This window comes from Pholcus phalangioides, unplaced genomic scaffold, assembly GCF_987345545.1.
Source record: "Pholcus phalangioides strain wild (caught in Gottingen) unplaced genomic scaffold, Ppha-v1.0 ptg000042l_1, whole genome shotgun sequence".
NCBI classification, from domain to species: Eukaryota; Metazoa; Arthropoda; class Arachnida; order Araneae; family Pholcidae; genus Pholcus; species Pholcus phalangioides.
The window spans coordinates 16,961,233-16,977,407 of NW_028301628.1; the positions used below are offsets into that span (position 1 = coordinate 16,961,233).

Below are 16,175 nucleotides of genomic sequence, written 5' to 3' on the forward strand. Positions count from 1 at the left end.
TGGTGTATTATCTCACAGGTTTCTTTTTCCCTTCACAAAGAAGCAGCTACAGTAGTGACACCATTATGCTATTGGCAGGGGCACAGATGGTCCTATAATCCAATAATTCACCAGCTGTCCCTAAAGGACAAAGACCAGTGTACTAGCAGTTACATTAGCTCACAGACATTTTCATTTTCTTTCCCATAAGAGGTAGTGCATCACCCACACAGTCTTAATATTCAATAGTTTTTTTATACTTTCATGGTTAAGCCCAGTTAACTACTACTGTATAGTAGAAACAGATTTATCAAAAATAATCAACTATATACAGGGTGATTATAATTAAAGTTTTGATTCCAAAACTATGTAATAAGTACTGGTCAGAATGACTTGAAAATTTGCATGGATATTCCTGAAGCAATGGAAATTGTTTTCGGCAAAAAAAAAAAAAAAAAAAAAAAAAAAAAAATGCAAGTAGATGATGCTGTATTTGGCCAGCAGTACAATCTATTTTGCGCAACCATATCATTTTGGCACTTCAACAGCATCAGCGTGCGGATAGAACAACTTTTATCAAGATGCACATTGTAATACCGGCAAAGCAGCTGTTGAAGAACTATTTTGACATTACACCTGGCCAGTTCACCTGACCTTAACCTTTGCAACTTCTGGCTGTGGGGGGTACCTCAAAATGGGGATCTGGAAATTTTGTCCTCGACTTTTCGTCCATAGAATGTTTCGTCCCGGTCACATTTTACCCCCAGAAATTTTGCCCCTGACCTTTTGCCTCGTAACATTTGGCCCCTAGGACGTTTTTAGCACCTGATATTTCACTTGCCCTGAATGCATGAATGACTGTGTGACCAAGTGAGTTTGAAATCGGCTTTAGGAGTGAGTTAGTGACCGTACAAATGACTGAGTGAGTGACAGTATCTCTGAGTATGGAATTGACTGTACGAGTGAGTGACCACGTGTTGTATTTTTCAATTGAGTGATTGACCATATGAGTAACTGAGTAATTGACTGTATGAGTGACCAAGTGATTGACCATATGAATAATTGTATGAGTGACCAGGTGAGTGGCAGTATGAGTATCCAAGCGAAGGATTGTGTGGTTGACTGTATGAGTGTCCAAGGGAGTTACTGAGTGATTGACCATATAAGTAACCGACTGAATGCGTGTATGAGTTTCCAAGTGAGTGACTGATTGATTGAGCATATAAGTGACCAAGAGAGTGACCAAGTGATTGACCATATGCATGACCATGTAAGTGACCGAGTGATTGCTTGTATGAGCTCCAAAGTGAGTGACTCAGTGATTAACCACATGAGTGTATGAATGATCGCCGCTGTGGTGGGCAAGTGGTCACGGACTCGCATCACGAGGATCCAGGTTCAAACCCCACCACTGCCGCAGTGGTGGTCAGCTGAAGTTGGTTTTCTGCGGTTCCCAACTTCGAGGTGCGAATGAGAGCCAATCTACCCATTAAAAAGTCTCACCGCAGAGAGCAACAGGCCTACAACGGTATAATTATTCATTCATTACACTTCATTCTATATGAGTTGAGTTTAAATAAAATGATTGCAGATGGCAGCACTACACATAACAAGCATTACACAGAAACAAACTTTACGGAAGGTTCACCATACATACACACACATTCCAACACGTACAAATTCGTTAGAAGTTCCACAGAGGAATATGGACGAGGTGCATGTCTGGTTTAGTAGTAGTAGTTGTACGAGTGACAGAATGATTGACCATATGAATGATTGTGTGAGTGACAGTATGAGTGTCCAAAGAAGTTACTGAGTGATTGACCATGTGGGTAACCGAATGAGCGACTGAGTTAGTGCTTATTTGAGTTTCCAAGTGAGTGACTGTATGGTTCACTGTATGAGTGATATAGTAAGTGACCATATGAGTAACCATAATAATGACCGAGTGATGGAATGAGTGACTGAGGAAGTGACCATATGAGTAATCAAGTGAATGACCGCATGAGTGACTAATCGAGTGGACGTATGATTGACGAAGTGAGTGATCAAATGATGACCGGGTGAGTGTCTGCAAAGATGATCACGCCTCTTCATCGCCCCTCTTATGGGTAGTTATGTAGTACTTTTATGGGCCCTAAAAATTTGGAATTTGCTGTGAAGCATAAAATAATTGTTCCCAAATTTATGTTAAAGCGAAATTTCCAACATAGCTGGAGTATAACACTCCTGAAGAAAAACATTAAAATCCCCCAAACTATGCTCCTGTCACGTTCAATATGTACACCAATGCATTTGTGACAGCAATAGACATTATATTAGGCTTGTGCAAATTTCTGCCGCATACTCACCTAACATTTACACAAGGGGGGGGGGTGTAATGTTAGGTGAACATTAATAACACCTAACATTTTTATTCAGAGGCAAAATGGCGGGTTTGAAATGAGATATCTGGTCCAACTCACGTAGTTGCTCACTTGGTTATTCATAGGGTCACTCACTTGATGATTCATACCATCACTCATATGGCCACTCACTTGATGATTCATACCATCACTCATATGGCCACTCACTTGATGATTCATACCATCACTCATATGGCCACTCACCTGATGATTCATCGGTCAGGGCAGGTGAAATGCCAATCGGTAAATGTCTATTAATATAAAATAACTTAATCATTCATGCGGTGACTCATACAATCATTCATATGTTCACTAAATGGTCACTCATACCATTGGTTATGCAGTCAGGGCAGGTGAAATGTCAGGAAGTACATGTTCAACTCACTTGATCACCCACAGGGTCACTCACTTGGTCAGGGCAGGCAAAGTGTCACAAGTAGATATCTAACTCATTTTATCACTCATGCAGTCACTTACATGGTCATACTTACCATCAATCATCTGTTCACACATACGGTCATTCATACCATCGCTCATACGGTCAGAGCAGATGAAATGTGAAGGGAGTAAATTTCCAGTTCACTTGATCACTCATAGGGTCACTCACACGGTCAGGGCAGGCAAAATACCACCAGGGGTTGAATGTCTAACTTACATTCATACTATCACTCACACCATCATTCACGTTTACTCATACGGCCATTCATACTGTTATGGCAGGTTAATTGTCACGGATAAATGTCCAGCTCACTTGGTTACTCATATGGTCACTCACTTGGTCACTTGTACCATCATTCATATGTTCTCTCATACGGTCAGAGCAGGCGAAATGTTGGGGGTAAAGATTCCGTGAACCCTCAAAATGTTATGAACAGTGGTCGGATTGCAAACTTAGGTGAATTGCAAGCTCCAGCAATTCTCCTATACGTTAGAAGTTCCTCAGGAATATTAATGCGGGGTGCCTTTGGTTTAATAAAGGTGAATTGCAAGTGCATCCCCGCACATCATGACCATGGCATACTCTTAATATGCTGTTGAACACAAGCATTTTTCTGCTTTCACTTCATAGCCCCAAAACACGGTGGATAACATATTTAACATTTCTTGAGTAAATTGTAGTTATTTTTTCAATTACTTCATTTTTGTGATGTTCCCATGAACTATGAAATCATGCAATACTAATTAAGTTATCGTTTTGCCTTGACTGGCTATCTTGTCCATTATGTGAGCAAATTTCCCACATGTTGGATGAGTACAGTGCCATTAAATTTACATTTTTAAGTATATTTTTCCCCTTTGCCATATAAAATTCCATTGCTTCAGGAATATCCATGTAAATTTTCAAGTCATTCTTACAATGTTTTTTTTACAGTGTTTTGAAATCAGTGCTTTAGTTATAATCACCCCGTATATTGTAAATCATTGCTAATTAATCTGCATTATTTATGCTTCATTAAATATATTATATTCACCTAATTTTTAATATAGTTTTGCCAAATAGCTTTCTAATTAAGCATACTGAAAGTAACTGGAGAAAACACCTTTATGGTTAATAGTAACATTAAGAATTTTCAAAGTCAGTCATTGAGTTACGCAAAAATAATTAAATTGCAAAAGTTGGTTTTTGTTAAAATGTAAGAAATATTGATTGATTAATTAATATGGGAATAGTGTTAATTACATTAATAAACATTTTATTTTAATTAATTATTAGAAGTTTTAATGATTTTTCAGAAAGTTTATTGTTTTTAATGTAATGCTATTTAAAAAAAAAAAAAAAAAAAACCGGTTTAAACCAAAAAAAACCTAGTTTAAACCAAAAAAAACCCAGTTTTTCAGTTTTTACCAACCCTGGATCCAGATAAATTATTAATAAACTTCCTTTCATGTCTGGGGTTTTGCATCTGTTAAATTTATGTGAATAATAATTTTGTGTTTTGCAATTTTAATTTTTGATTTCACACGTGAAACAATACTTTTGTGGACTAAAAAGATCAAAGTATCAAATGGATACCTTTTGGTTCTTAAATGTAACTTTTGTTTAATTTTAATCAGATCATGAAACTCGTTAGTATACCACTCATTTTTAATCTTTCGTGGAGAGACGCTGTGATAACAGTAATGATTATCAAGAATCGTTAAAAGTTTTAGAATAAAATCATCAAATGCATTGCCTGGATCATTTGTAAAAAAATTAAAGGTATAAGTGGATAGGTAGGATGAAATAGCGATATAATCAGTATGTCTCAAATTTTTGAAAGAAAATGTGATCTAAACAGGACTGAGAAATCAGCTTAGTTAAATCATCGATTATTGATGTTAATCCATGGCATCAATGTAGTAACGATAATCATTAGAATCAGAAGTAAAATATCACTATTAATACCATCAATACAAATAACATTTTTATATTTTATGTATCTTAAAATTGCATCCAATATGGGCAGGATTTATAATTACCAGTGTAAGCAAAAACACCCCACAGATCTATTACAGTCACAACAATAAGAAAATAAACGAAAACCTGGAATTTTATACAAGTCAACCTCATTAACATATCTTTAAATCTGCCAGAGTTTTCTTTATATATTTCGTTCTACACATATATACACACACCACAGTCTGCTATGCCACTTCCTGCTCTTTCCTATTTCTTTCTGTTACTGCTGTAGCATACAAGACAGATTTCATGATACGAAGAACAGCATTTTGCACCAGAGCAAACCTTGAAACTAAGAAATTTCCACATGCCAATCATTCCATAATAATTTAACAATCTCACATCCCAGACTACACTCATTAAAGACATTGAATCAAAGGACCAAATAAATCTTGCTTTACATCACTGAGAAATATTGAAGCGCTCCCGAAGAATAAGTGCATCTGAAAATTTATTACATAATGCCTACGGGATGTTAAAAAATCTCTGCACCAGCAAGCAACCATTAAACTTTGAAATTGGGATAAATTTACATATAGGCTATATACAGGGCTGGATAGCAACTCAATGCGTAAACTATTTTTGCTGCCCACTTCAATATTTACATGCATGCTGCTCTATTCCCCCCCCCCATCAAGCCTGGTTTTAGCCTAGAAGCCAGGGGATTCATTTGCCTACACAAAGGGGGTTTTGGGGTTCTAACCCCCCCCCCTCCCAAGATTATAGTGTTATTGTACAGGAAAAACGTAAACCCCCAGAAGAAAAAAAATCGGAAACCCCCCTCAAGAAAATTCTGCATACGCCTATGAGGCGATTAACTAATTTTTGCTCTGCAATACATCTACCAAAAAATCCATGGGGGCGGTGAAAATCTTGCCTCTGAAATCTGTCGAAAAGTCTTTTCCTGAAGTGGGGGACACTTCCAGCAAACAGAGCTGTCTTAACATATGGTCATTGAACTATAGGTTAGATATCACATAGGCATATTGAAGTGCATTTAGATAAGTTGACAGAATTTCCATCAATCACTTTGTTCCCCAGTTATAGGAAAATATAAATTATAATCAATGTATCAGATGCCAGTTTTATCGTCTCTGATGTTTGGTGGGCTGGTGCGATTGCACCCTGAGCACAAAAAAAATTAAAAATAAATAAAATAGGAAATAATGTGAAAATTTAAAATTCCATAGAAAAAAGTAACTCACGTAAAACTATTGATTCTAAAGCTTCCTCTGGTGATGGAAGAACCAAAGAAGCAAAAGACACAGGCAAAATGCTTTTCATTTCCCAGGTTGTTTCACTTGTTCTAATAATCTGAAAAAGCTAATAAGAATTTGACCCAGAATTTAATTTGATGAATACAGATACAAAAAAATGTTATTCAAGAGATAAATAATGCTAATATATATGCCAGGACATAAATCATTTGATTATATTTGGAAATAAAAGAACATAGGAAATGTTTGAATGTTTACTTTTCCCATGTTACATATTGAAGTTATTTTCCAAAAATGTTTTGTAACACGTGTTTCAATAAGGATACACATTCAGATTTCAGCGTAGCCGGTCAATTTGTCGCAATCAACTTGTCGCGCTCAACTCGTCGCGCATCAATTTGTCGCAGTGCCAATTCGTCGCGGTACAAATTCGTCGCAGAGCCAATTCGTCGCGATACAAATTCGTCGCGGTACAAATTCGTCGCGATACAAATTCGTCGCGGTACAAATTCGTCGCAGAGCCAATTCGTCGCGGTACAAATTCGTCGCAGAGCCAATTCGTCGCGGTACAAATTCGTCGCAGTGACAATTTGTCGTGTAACCAATTCGTCGGGACGTCAATTTATCGCAGAGTCAACTCGTCACGCGATCTGTATGTAGGTTTTTTTGTCTCATACGTGAAAAAATAAACATGAAGAAAAGTTTTTTTCCATCAAGAAATGCACACAGTTTACTAAATTTTTTTTTTTGTCATTTCGAAAAAAATCATCGAAATTACATCGAAATTAAAATTACAATTGATATTAATGTTTTATTATTTAATTATTGTAAATGTTAAAAAAATCATTTTTTCTATGATAAAATTTTAAAATTCTGTAAAAAAATGTCGGTGTTTATGATATTCCCCAAATTACAGTACAGCGGAGGCTGTCTTTAAGTGTAAACTTGTATCTGTCCCATGTGGAATCGAGACTCCCACCAACATTAACCACTACAGTATCTCCACAAGAACCTGAAATAATTAATAATTTAATTTAATTAATATTTCATTTTCACCGGATAAGCCACACTTGTCGCTTTCTCTCGAGATTTGCATTACTCGTAGCGAGGGGAGTTGGGGCGCACACCGAGATGATAAATTGCGATCACATACATTTTCAAAATTTAATTTGCACCGGATAAGTTGCTCAAGTTAAAAACTCAAAAAATCCAACCAATAAAGTTCATAGGTTACATTCGAGCAAATGCAACCGATAATCTTATTGGTTGAATTTTTCAAGTTTTATAAAAGGACTTTTAGAACACTTTCATAGTGTAATGCTAGCCTTAGATATATTGTCGGTAAAAAATTCCTCAAAGATGTATTCCCTACATGGCAGATACATATTCAATAGTGAATTAGGGCCATTCAAGTATTACGTGAGCAGATTTTCAGCCATTTTTGACCCCCTCCCCCTTGTCAGCAAAAATCAGCAAAACACTGACCCCCATCCCCTCCCCCGTCAGCAAAATTTCACCAGAAGCTTAGAATATTTCATATCTTCAAAAAGGGGTGGTTGATGACGTAAGCGACCTTCAACCCCCCCCCCCCGCCATCAAAAGTCAACAAATCCGAAACTCCCTCCCCGATCCTGACGTAATACTTGAATGACCCCTTAGGCAAATTGTGCTTTGGGATGGGCATTGATCCTAATTTATCATCTTGGTGTGTTCCCGCAACACCCCTCGCTGCGAGAAATGGAGATCCCGCCAGAAAGCGGGAGTGCGGCTTATACGGTGAAAATTTAATTTTGAAAATTTATTTTATCGTAATTTATCATCTTGGTGTGTTCGCCCAACGCCACTCGCTGTGAGAAATGGAGATCCCGCCAGAAAGCGGGAGTGCGGCTTATACGGTGAAAATTTAATTTTGAAAATTTATTTTATCGTAATTTATCATCTTGGTGTGTTCGCCCAACGCCACTCGCTGCGAGAAATGGAGATCCCGCCAGAAAGCGGGAGTGCGGCTTATACGGTGAAAATTTAATTTTGAAAATTTATTTTATCGTAATTTATCATCTTGGTGTGTTCGCCCAACGCCACTCGCTGTGAGAAATGGAGATCCCGCCAGAAAGCGGGAGTGCGGCTTATACGGTGAAAATTTAATTTTGAAAATTTATTTTATCGTAATTTATCATCTTGGTGTGTTCGCCCAACGCCACTCGCTGCGAGAAATGGAGATCCCGCCAGAAAGCGGGAGTGCGGCTTATACGGTGAAAATTTAATTTTGAAAATTTATTTTATCGTAATTTATCATCTTGGTGTGTTCGCCCAACGCCACTCGCTGTGAGAAATGGAGTTCCCGCCAGAAAGCGGGAGTGCGGCTTATACGGTGAAAATTTAATTTTGAAAATTTATTTTATCGTAATTTATCATCTTGGTGTGTTCGCCCAACGCCCCTCGCTGCGAGAAATGGAGATCCCGCCAGAAAACGGGAGTGCGGCTTATACGGTGAAAATTTAATTTTGAAAATTTATTTGATCGGCGTACTGACTCTGCGACAAATTTGTACCGCGACGAACTGATTCTGCGACAAATTCGTACCGCGACGAACTGATTCTGCGACAAATTTGTACCGCGACGAACTGACTCTGCGACAAATTTGTACCGCGACGAAATGAGTCTGCGACAAATTTTCACCGCGACGAACTGACTCTGCGACAAATTTGTACCGCGACGAACTGACTCTGCGACAAATTTGTACCGCGACGAGTTTGTAGCACGACGAATTGACGCTGCGACAAATTGATTGCGACGAATTGTCGTGCGACAAGTTGATCGCGACGAATTGACCTAGACCCAGATTTCAGGTAGAACTTAGGTAGTTAAATCAAGTATCCAACACCAGCTGATAAAAAAACATTTTGTGTTTCTGGCATGAGGAAGATGATATGCCTCAATGAAGTTATTAGACAAAAATAAACACCTGGACCTACAGTTTGGAGCCGATTTTGAATGACTTTTCTCACAAAGAAGTTGTTGAATTAACTTGTTAGGGTCTGGACTTTCACGTAATAGCCATGCTTGTGTAGTTGCCCTGGTACCATCTCTTTTCCTCAAAGGGAAGTGGCAATCTTGCAAGAAGGATTGTAAGTAGAACTGACTAAACTTTTAAACATACATTAAGTGGATATTTCATTGACCTGATTAATCGTACTCCAAGTAGTCGGATGATGTCAAAATGACGTGAAAATTTGGTCATTTTCTCTAGGTGACGTCAATTTAAAAAAACATGTTTCAAAGTCATTTAACGACCATAAGCGATGAAGGTCATGAAATGACGTGATAATTTATGGCCTTAAATACAATGAAGGTCATGAAACAACAAAAAATAATTTTTTTTTAATCTGAAAATTCTGTTCCATATAAGAATATTAAAAATTAGCCAAAATATTTCTTGAATAAAATTATGAACTTCGAGAGGGTTTCAAAATTGTTCACTTTTTGAATTACTGCAGGGATGCCGGAAGTCAAAAATTATTGGTGTTGCTTGAAGTGTGTTTGCTACGCAAAATATTAATAATAATAATATCATCTTATATTTCCCACAGACCACGCCTTACTTTTAAGTGGAATGTCCTGTAATGCCCCAGGCAAGTGTGGTAGACCTATTGGGATCTGAATTCACCCTTTGGCCACTGACTCGACATTGGAAGAGTCTGCCAAAATATAGTATACTCTTTGCAACAGGTATTGTGGATCGGCTGCGTATTTATTTTGCACATATACTGAGGGTTCGGATTGGATTCTGTGTATGCAATGTTTGGAGGAGATAGATTGTATTTTTATTAGTAACATGTGCACACATGGTGGACTTGAGAAAGTGCAATCACACATGGGGTCACAACTATGGCCAGCCAGGGAGTCTGGTGCCCTGGGCATTGGACCAGAAAGGGTGCTGAGTTTACTCTTTTCCATTAAAAATAATGGGAACTGTGACACCAAAATGAACACTGTCCCCAAGCAACAGAGTAAATTCTCTTTTCTAGTTGTGAGTTGCAAGCTGCTGAGATCAGAGTCACAGTCACACTACAACAGGATTAAAGTTCATGATAATTCTCATCTAAATTATTTCATTTATATTAACACATCACAAGAGCGGGGGATTGAGATCTCAGTTCACCTTCCTCTGACTCATGGGAAGATACACAGGGGCATGGGGGAGGGTCCTCCTGGCATCAAAGGCAAAACTGACTGATCTAATGTATATGCGTATATATATGAATTAAAATAATTATTGTTCCCCCAACAGTTCCACCTATGGTCTGACTAGAATATAAAACTGTTTTTTTAGCTGCAGAAAGTTACAGTTTGTGGGATCTGAAAATAGGGGGAAAGATCTTTATTATCTTGTTTTTTCTGTACAATTAAAATTTGCAAAAAAAAATATGACTGGAAAAAACAAAAATGAGTTAACAGTGATGACAGGATTAAGATATCACACCAGTATTGTGCCTAGAAGAAAAGATAAAAGTTTCAAGCAAGTATTAATTTGATTACAATTTCATTTTGTCTGTTTCGTTCTGACCAAGCCTTAGCTCAAAATTCATATTAGGTAGCCTATATATATATTTGCATGTGATGCCATACGAGAAACATGTTTTATGCTTTCTTTACAACAATTTGTAATTTATAACATAATTTATGTTTTCACACACAATTTATATTTTTTTTTAAATATATTTATTACTGATTAGGATTTCGTGCACATAAATTAAAAGAACTTTTTAAAAATTTCTCGAATATGTTATTTGAATAATTGGTAAAATATGCACATAGAAATTGGGAAATTAGGTTATGAAAATCAAAAAGTGGCGGAAAATCGAATCTCCCCACATCCTTCAGCTGATAACCCAGGTTGGAATTTTTCACTGGGCCCCCCTTCTAAAGTAAATTTGTAGTGTAAAAGAGATGAGGGTAACCGGATTTATGCCAGGCTGCAGCGGTAGAGCCCTCTCGGCCCTTTCCTCTTTCTCATGTGTTGTCAAGACTGGCCAGATGAGAAAATAATGAGACAAGATTCATCTCAACAATTTCAGGGGAACAAAAATGTTTAGGACTCCCTTTGCTTCCGTTTTACATATTTTGTAGGGGGAAGATAAAATGGCATCCATTATTCCCAAATATATAGGAATGCTGAGAAATATCTATAAAAAATTTGAGCACATAATTAAATGTAAATTAACACAATCATTGATTCAGCGCTGAAGGTAAATTTAAAAAATGAGAAACAATTCCTGAGACTAATGAAAATTTTAGACGAAGAATCAAAAAATAATTTAAAGAAATAACTCCAGCACCAATGAAAATTCAGAATTAATGGTAGAAAAAATTGCAGAATTGATGACAACTCAGAATTAATGAAAAATAATTTCAGAATTGGTGGAAGCCTCCAATAATTTACAGTGAGTTCAGGTAACACCACCTATCCTCTGTAGGTGGTGTTGGTTTGGGGGTCCCATAAAGAGAAAAGATGCAGTGCGATACCACTTGTCACACACCCCTTAAGGGCAGTTCTGGTATGTGGCATTTTTTCCCGTGTCCGGAAAATTCACCGCTAGGAAAATTCACAGACCAACAATTCACCGCCATGCAATTCACCACTAGGAAAATTCACAGACAACAGTTTTAGTGCGAGTCAGTTAGCAAGGGAGTGAGCGATTGAGTTACTGAGTGAGTGAGTGACCCAGTGAGTGACTGAGTGAGTAAGTGATTGAGCGAGTGATCGAGTCAGTGATTGAGTGACAGAGTGAGTAAGTGATTGAGCGACTGAGTCAGTGATTGAGCGAGTGACCGAGTCAGTAATTGAGTGACCGAGTGAGTAAGTGATTGAGCGACTGAGTCAGTGATTGAGCGAGTGACCGAGTCAGTGATTAAGTGACCGAGTGAGTAAGTGATTGAGTGGGTGAGTGAGTGACCCAGTAGTGACTGAGTGGCAGAGTGAGTGATTGAGCGAGTGATCGAGTCAGTGATTGAGCGAGCGAGTAAATTGGTTAATGAGTGAGGGAGGGAGTGAGTGAGTGAATGTTCAGTAAGTGAGTGAGTGAGTGAGTGAGTGAATGTTCAGTGAGTGAGTGAGTGAATGTTCAGTAAGTGAGTGAGGGAGTGAGTGAATTGGTTAGTTAGTTAATTTTTTTAACGTAGTAGTGTCACAAATGATTAAAAAATCTGATTGTTCCGAAAACATATTTATGATGAAGTGTAAAGATTATAAGGTAAAAAAGAATGTGTTATTGGCACAGGTGGAGGGTGTGGAGGTGGATATTTACCCCCCCCCCCTTCTGTTCACGGAATACATCCGCGGTGATTCGTACCCCCTCCCCTGTTAAGAATGTTCTTTAGTTTCCTTTCGGTGACACTTTGATTGATTAGCAGTAACAGTCAGGACAAAAAAAAAATAATCATGTGACCATGAGACCACCTTCTACGACGCATTTTGGTCGGGAGTTCATTTCAAACTGATCACGGTCTTGAATACTGTAGGGAGTTGATATTTTTATTCTATTTATCTCAGATTTGCTCATTCCAGTCAAGTTTTTGATTTTTCGTTGGATTCGGACGTAAAAAATGCCTCTTGAATTTGCTAGTAGTGAAAAGCGCAAACCAAAGTTAATTGTTGGTGGACATTTATTTTATAAAGACAAACAATCGGCGGAGAAAATATTTTGGAAATGCCAGGAATACCAGAGAATCAAGTGCCCAGCTCGCGTGAGAACGCAAGGTGATGACATCATCCGAGAGTTAAATGAACATAACCATGGTGGAGATGCTGCTAAAGTCAAAGCAGGCATATTTATCAACAAAATTCATGCAGCTGCAATCGAAACACGTGATTCACCCCACTTAATAATATCTGCAGTGTCTAGTGAAATAAGTCAAAGTACTTCATCGAATCTATCATCAATAGATAGTCTGAAGAGGACCATCAGAAATGTGCGGCAACGAAACAATTGTGCACCAGCAATTCCTCGTCGTCGCAAGGACATAGTTTTGCCCCCGGACTACATGAAAACCGAAAAAGGTGAGAATTTTTTAATTTATGATTCCGGATCGAATGACGATCGTATACTGATATTCAGCACGACGAAAAATTTGGAAATACTGGGTCAGTCCGAGCACTGGTATGCAGATGGCACATTTAAAACTGTGCCTGAGATTTTTTCTCAGTTATACACGATACACGGAATAAAAGAAAACGTGTCCATACCATTGGTATATGATTTGCTTCCAGATAAGGAGGTAAAATCTTACGTTCGGCTATTGAAAAAAATAAAAGAACTGGAGACGTCCATTATACCCATATCTATAATGGTTGATTTCGAAATCTCTATGATAAAGGCGATTCAATTTGAACTACCTAATGTTCAAATCCGAGGCTGTTTTTTCCACTTTTGTCAGTGTATATTCAGAAAGATAATTATAAGTGGCTTGAAAATAAAATATGAAACCGAGGTGGATTTTGCGTTAGTAATGCGACAACTATCAGCACTTGCTTCCGTTCCCGAAGCAAAGGTAATTGATGCTTTCGAGGAGATATGCGGAAGCGATTTATTTCCAACTGAAGCACAAGAAATGCTTGACTACTTTGAAGACACTTGGATCGGGCGTCCTCTTCGTTGTGGTGGTCGTCGTCAGCCGCGCTTTGACATCGACATTTGGAACTGCTTTCAAGCAGCGCATAACGATTTCCCTAATACCAACAATTCTATAGAAGGATGGCATCGAGAGTTCCAACAGCAATTATCTGCTCACCACCCAGATATATGGAAGTTCATTGGTGCCATAAAAAGAGAACAGAGTTTGAATGAACTTCGGATGGAGCAAATTGTAAGTGGACAAAACCATCACATTAGGAAAAAGAAATACCGGGACTCTGCGCAGAGATTAAAGAATTTAGTTGATAAGTATTATCACGGATGTGACATTAAAGACTATTTGAGAGGTATAGCTCATAATGTATCATTTTAATTATGATATCAATATTTGTGAGAAATGAATATTTTTCTCCCGTTTTTTCTTACATTTGCATGTTATCTGTTTTTCTAGATAAGTAGATTGGAACCCTTTAATTATAAATATGTAAGGAAGAAAATCATGTTGAAAATTGTTAAATAAATACTGTATGTTTTGAACAAAAATTATGTCAGATATTACTGATTAAATATTGTAGGTTTTGATTGAAAATTACCTATTAAATATGTATGTAATGAAAACTGTGAAAATTATCCTTCTAAAATACTCCTCTAACATTGCCCAAAAAGAATGCCATTTTTTATATCGTTTTTTGAAGCTGTGGCTCCGTGAGTTTCAGTTTTCGAAAATGTTATTTGTTACCCAAGAGGTTTTATGTCCAAGAATAGGATGTTTAAAACGAGATAATTTCATACGATTTTTGAACTCACGCATATAACTTTAAACAATATGAGTCTATGACTTTCTTTTACCAGTTTTGCCGATGGAGAAAATTAAACTTATCTTTATATTCACTTTATTCCATTAATTTTTTTTCCAGCATCAGTAGTAGGACATAATTATATGGCCTCTACAAAACGAACTGCGTCGTAGCGAACTAATATGAGGTGGGGATCATACATAATCACCGGTAAATGTTAGAAAATAACTAAAAGAGCTCTAGAACAATATTGTAAAAGTGAAAGCAATACAGTCAGACTCGGTTATAACGCCGAAATCCCGCGGAATCTTCGATGTCGTTATAACCGAGTTTAACTGTATTTAAAATACTGGTTTTAATAGGTGTGGCATCATCAACAACCAATTTCAATCCACTGCTGTATGTAGGTGTCCTCCTTAGATTTTCCCTCAAACGAAATGCAATATTTTATGAAATTTTCGGAACTTCTATATGGTAATATTGCAACAACAAATTCAAGAAAACTTCGATTATAAACGAGTAAAACCTTTTTCAAAAAGTCTCGATGGAGAAGAAAAAACAAAAACCGGACAGTCACGGAAAATACGAGACAAAATGCAGGACATGTGGTCACCGATGCTTAGACTAGATTTTTAAAGATTTGTAAAATCACCCCTACCAACAGCGAGCTCTAAATCCACCCCCGTCTTCAACATATAGGCTTGTGTCATCCGCGAATGAAATTATTTTACCGTTCTACTTCATTTTACATAAATCATTAATATAAACTAGAAATAATTATGACCCAAGGGCCGATCCTTGTGGGACTCCTTTCATTATATTTCAAATGTGCTGATTTTACCATTTATTATGGCAGCTTGTTTCCTATTGTTTTAAACCAATATAGTACATTACCTCATATGCCTGTTGAGACGTGTTTTTATTTGTTAGAATATTTAAATCAACATAATCCAATGTTTGTTTTAAGTCTAAGACTGTAAGTCAAATGTCAAAATTCAACCCCCCTGCGGGGGGTTCGAAGGTTATATGGATTAATCATCACTGAGCGAAATCAATGAAGCCATAAATATGAAATTTAGTAAGCATTATATTTTATTACATTTTATTACCAGTTCTAACCCGCGGCTTCGCTCGCGTGGATTTTGCAATCTCAAAATTACTCTCACCTCATAACCCCATGGGTGATAAAGTTTTAGAAATCCTGTCTTAGTGTGTATGTACATTATAAAATATAATACTAACTAAATTTCATATTTATGGCTTAAGCGACTTCGGCTCAGGGCTGATTGCTCCATAAAACTTTTGAAACCCCCTTACGGGGTTGAATTTGGAAAAATCCCTTCTCAGTGAGTCTATATTACAATATTGATCTAATGTCATATTTATAGCTTCAGCTGTTTCGGCTCGGCATGATTTCAACGTTGACCCCCACTCTTATGACGCCCTTAGGTTGTCGAATATGGAAAAACCATTTCTTAGTGAGTCTTTACGTCGTGAAAAAAACTATTCACAAAATTTGATATATTTACAGCTTCAGTGGTTTTGGCTCGGCGATGATGAATCAGTCATGACATGTTATTTTATATACAGTACTAGGGGGCTCTGCCTCCCCTGCCATCTGTCAACCCCCCCCCCCTTCTCTTCACAACATATCTTATTTATTTCATCCCACTTCATCAGCGTGCTATGGAAAGGGACACGTG

The 16,175-nt window shown here is 37.4% G+C and overlaps 1 protein-coding gene across 8 annotated transcripts in view; it reads right to left on the reverse strand.

Annotated features, from left to right (window-relative positions):
- Positions 1-16,175, reverse strand: part of LOC149064551 (protein-L-isoaspartate O-methyltransferase domain-containing protein 1-like) — a 220,838-nt gene that overhangs the window by 21,311 nt on the left and 183,352 nt on the right. For 6 of the 8 annotated variants that reach the window (XM_089254636.1, XM_089254637.1, XM_089254640.1 and 3 more), the window contains exon 4: positions 6,030-6,147. In XM_089254636.1, the coding sequence (XP_089110762.1) occupies positions 6,030-6,147 (118 nt within the window). The remainder of the gene's footprint in view (positions 1-6,029; positions 6,148-16,175) is intronic. The other 2 variants (XM_089254639.1, XM_089254634.1) reach the window with 1 other exon arrangement.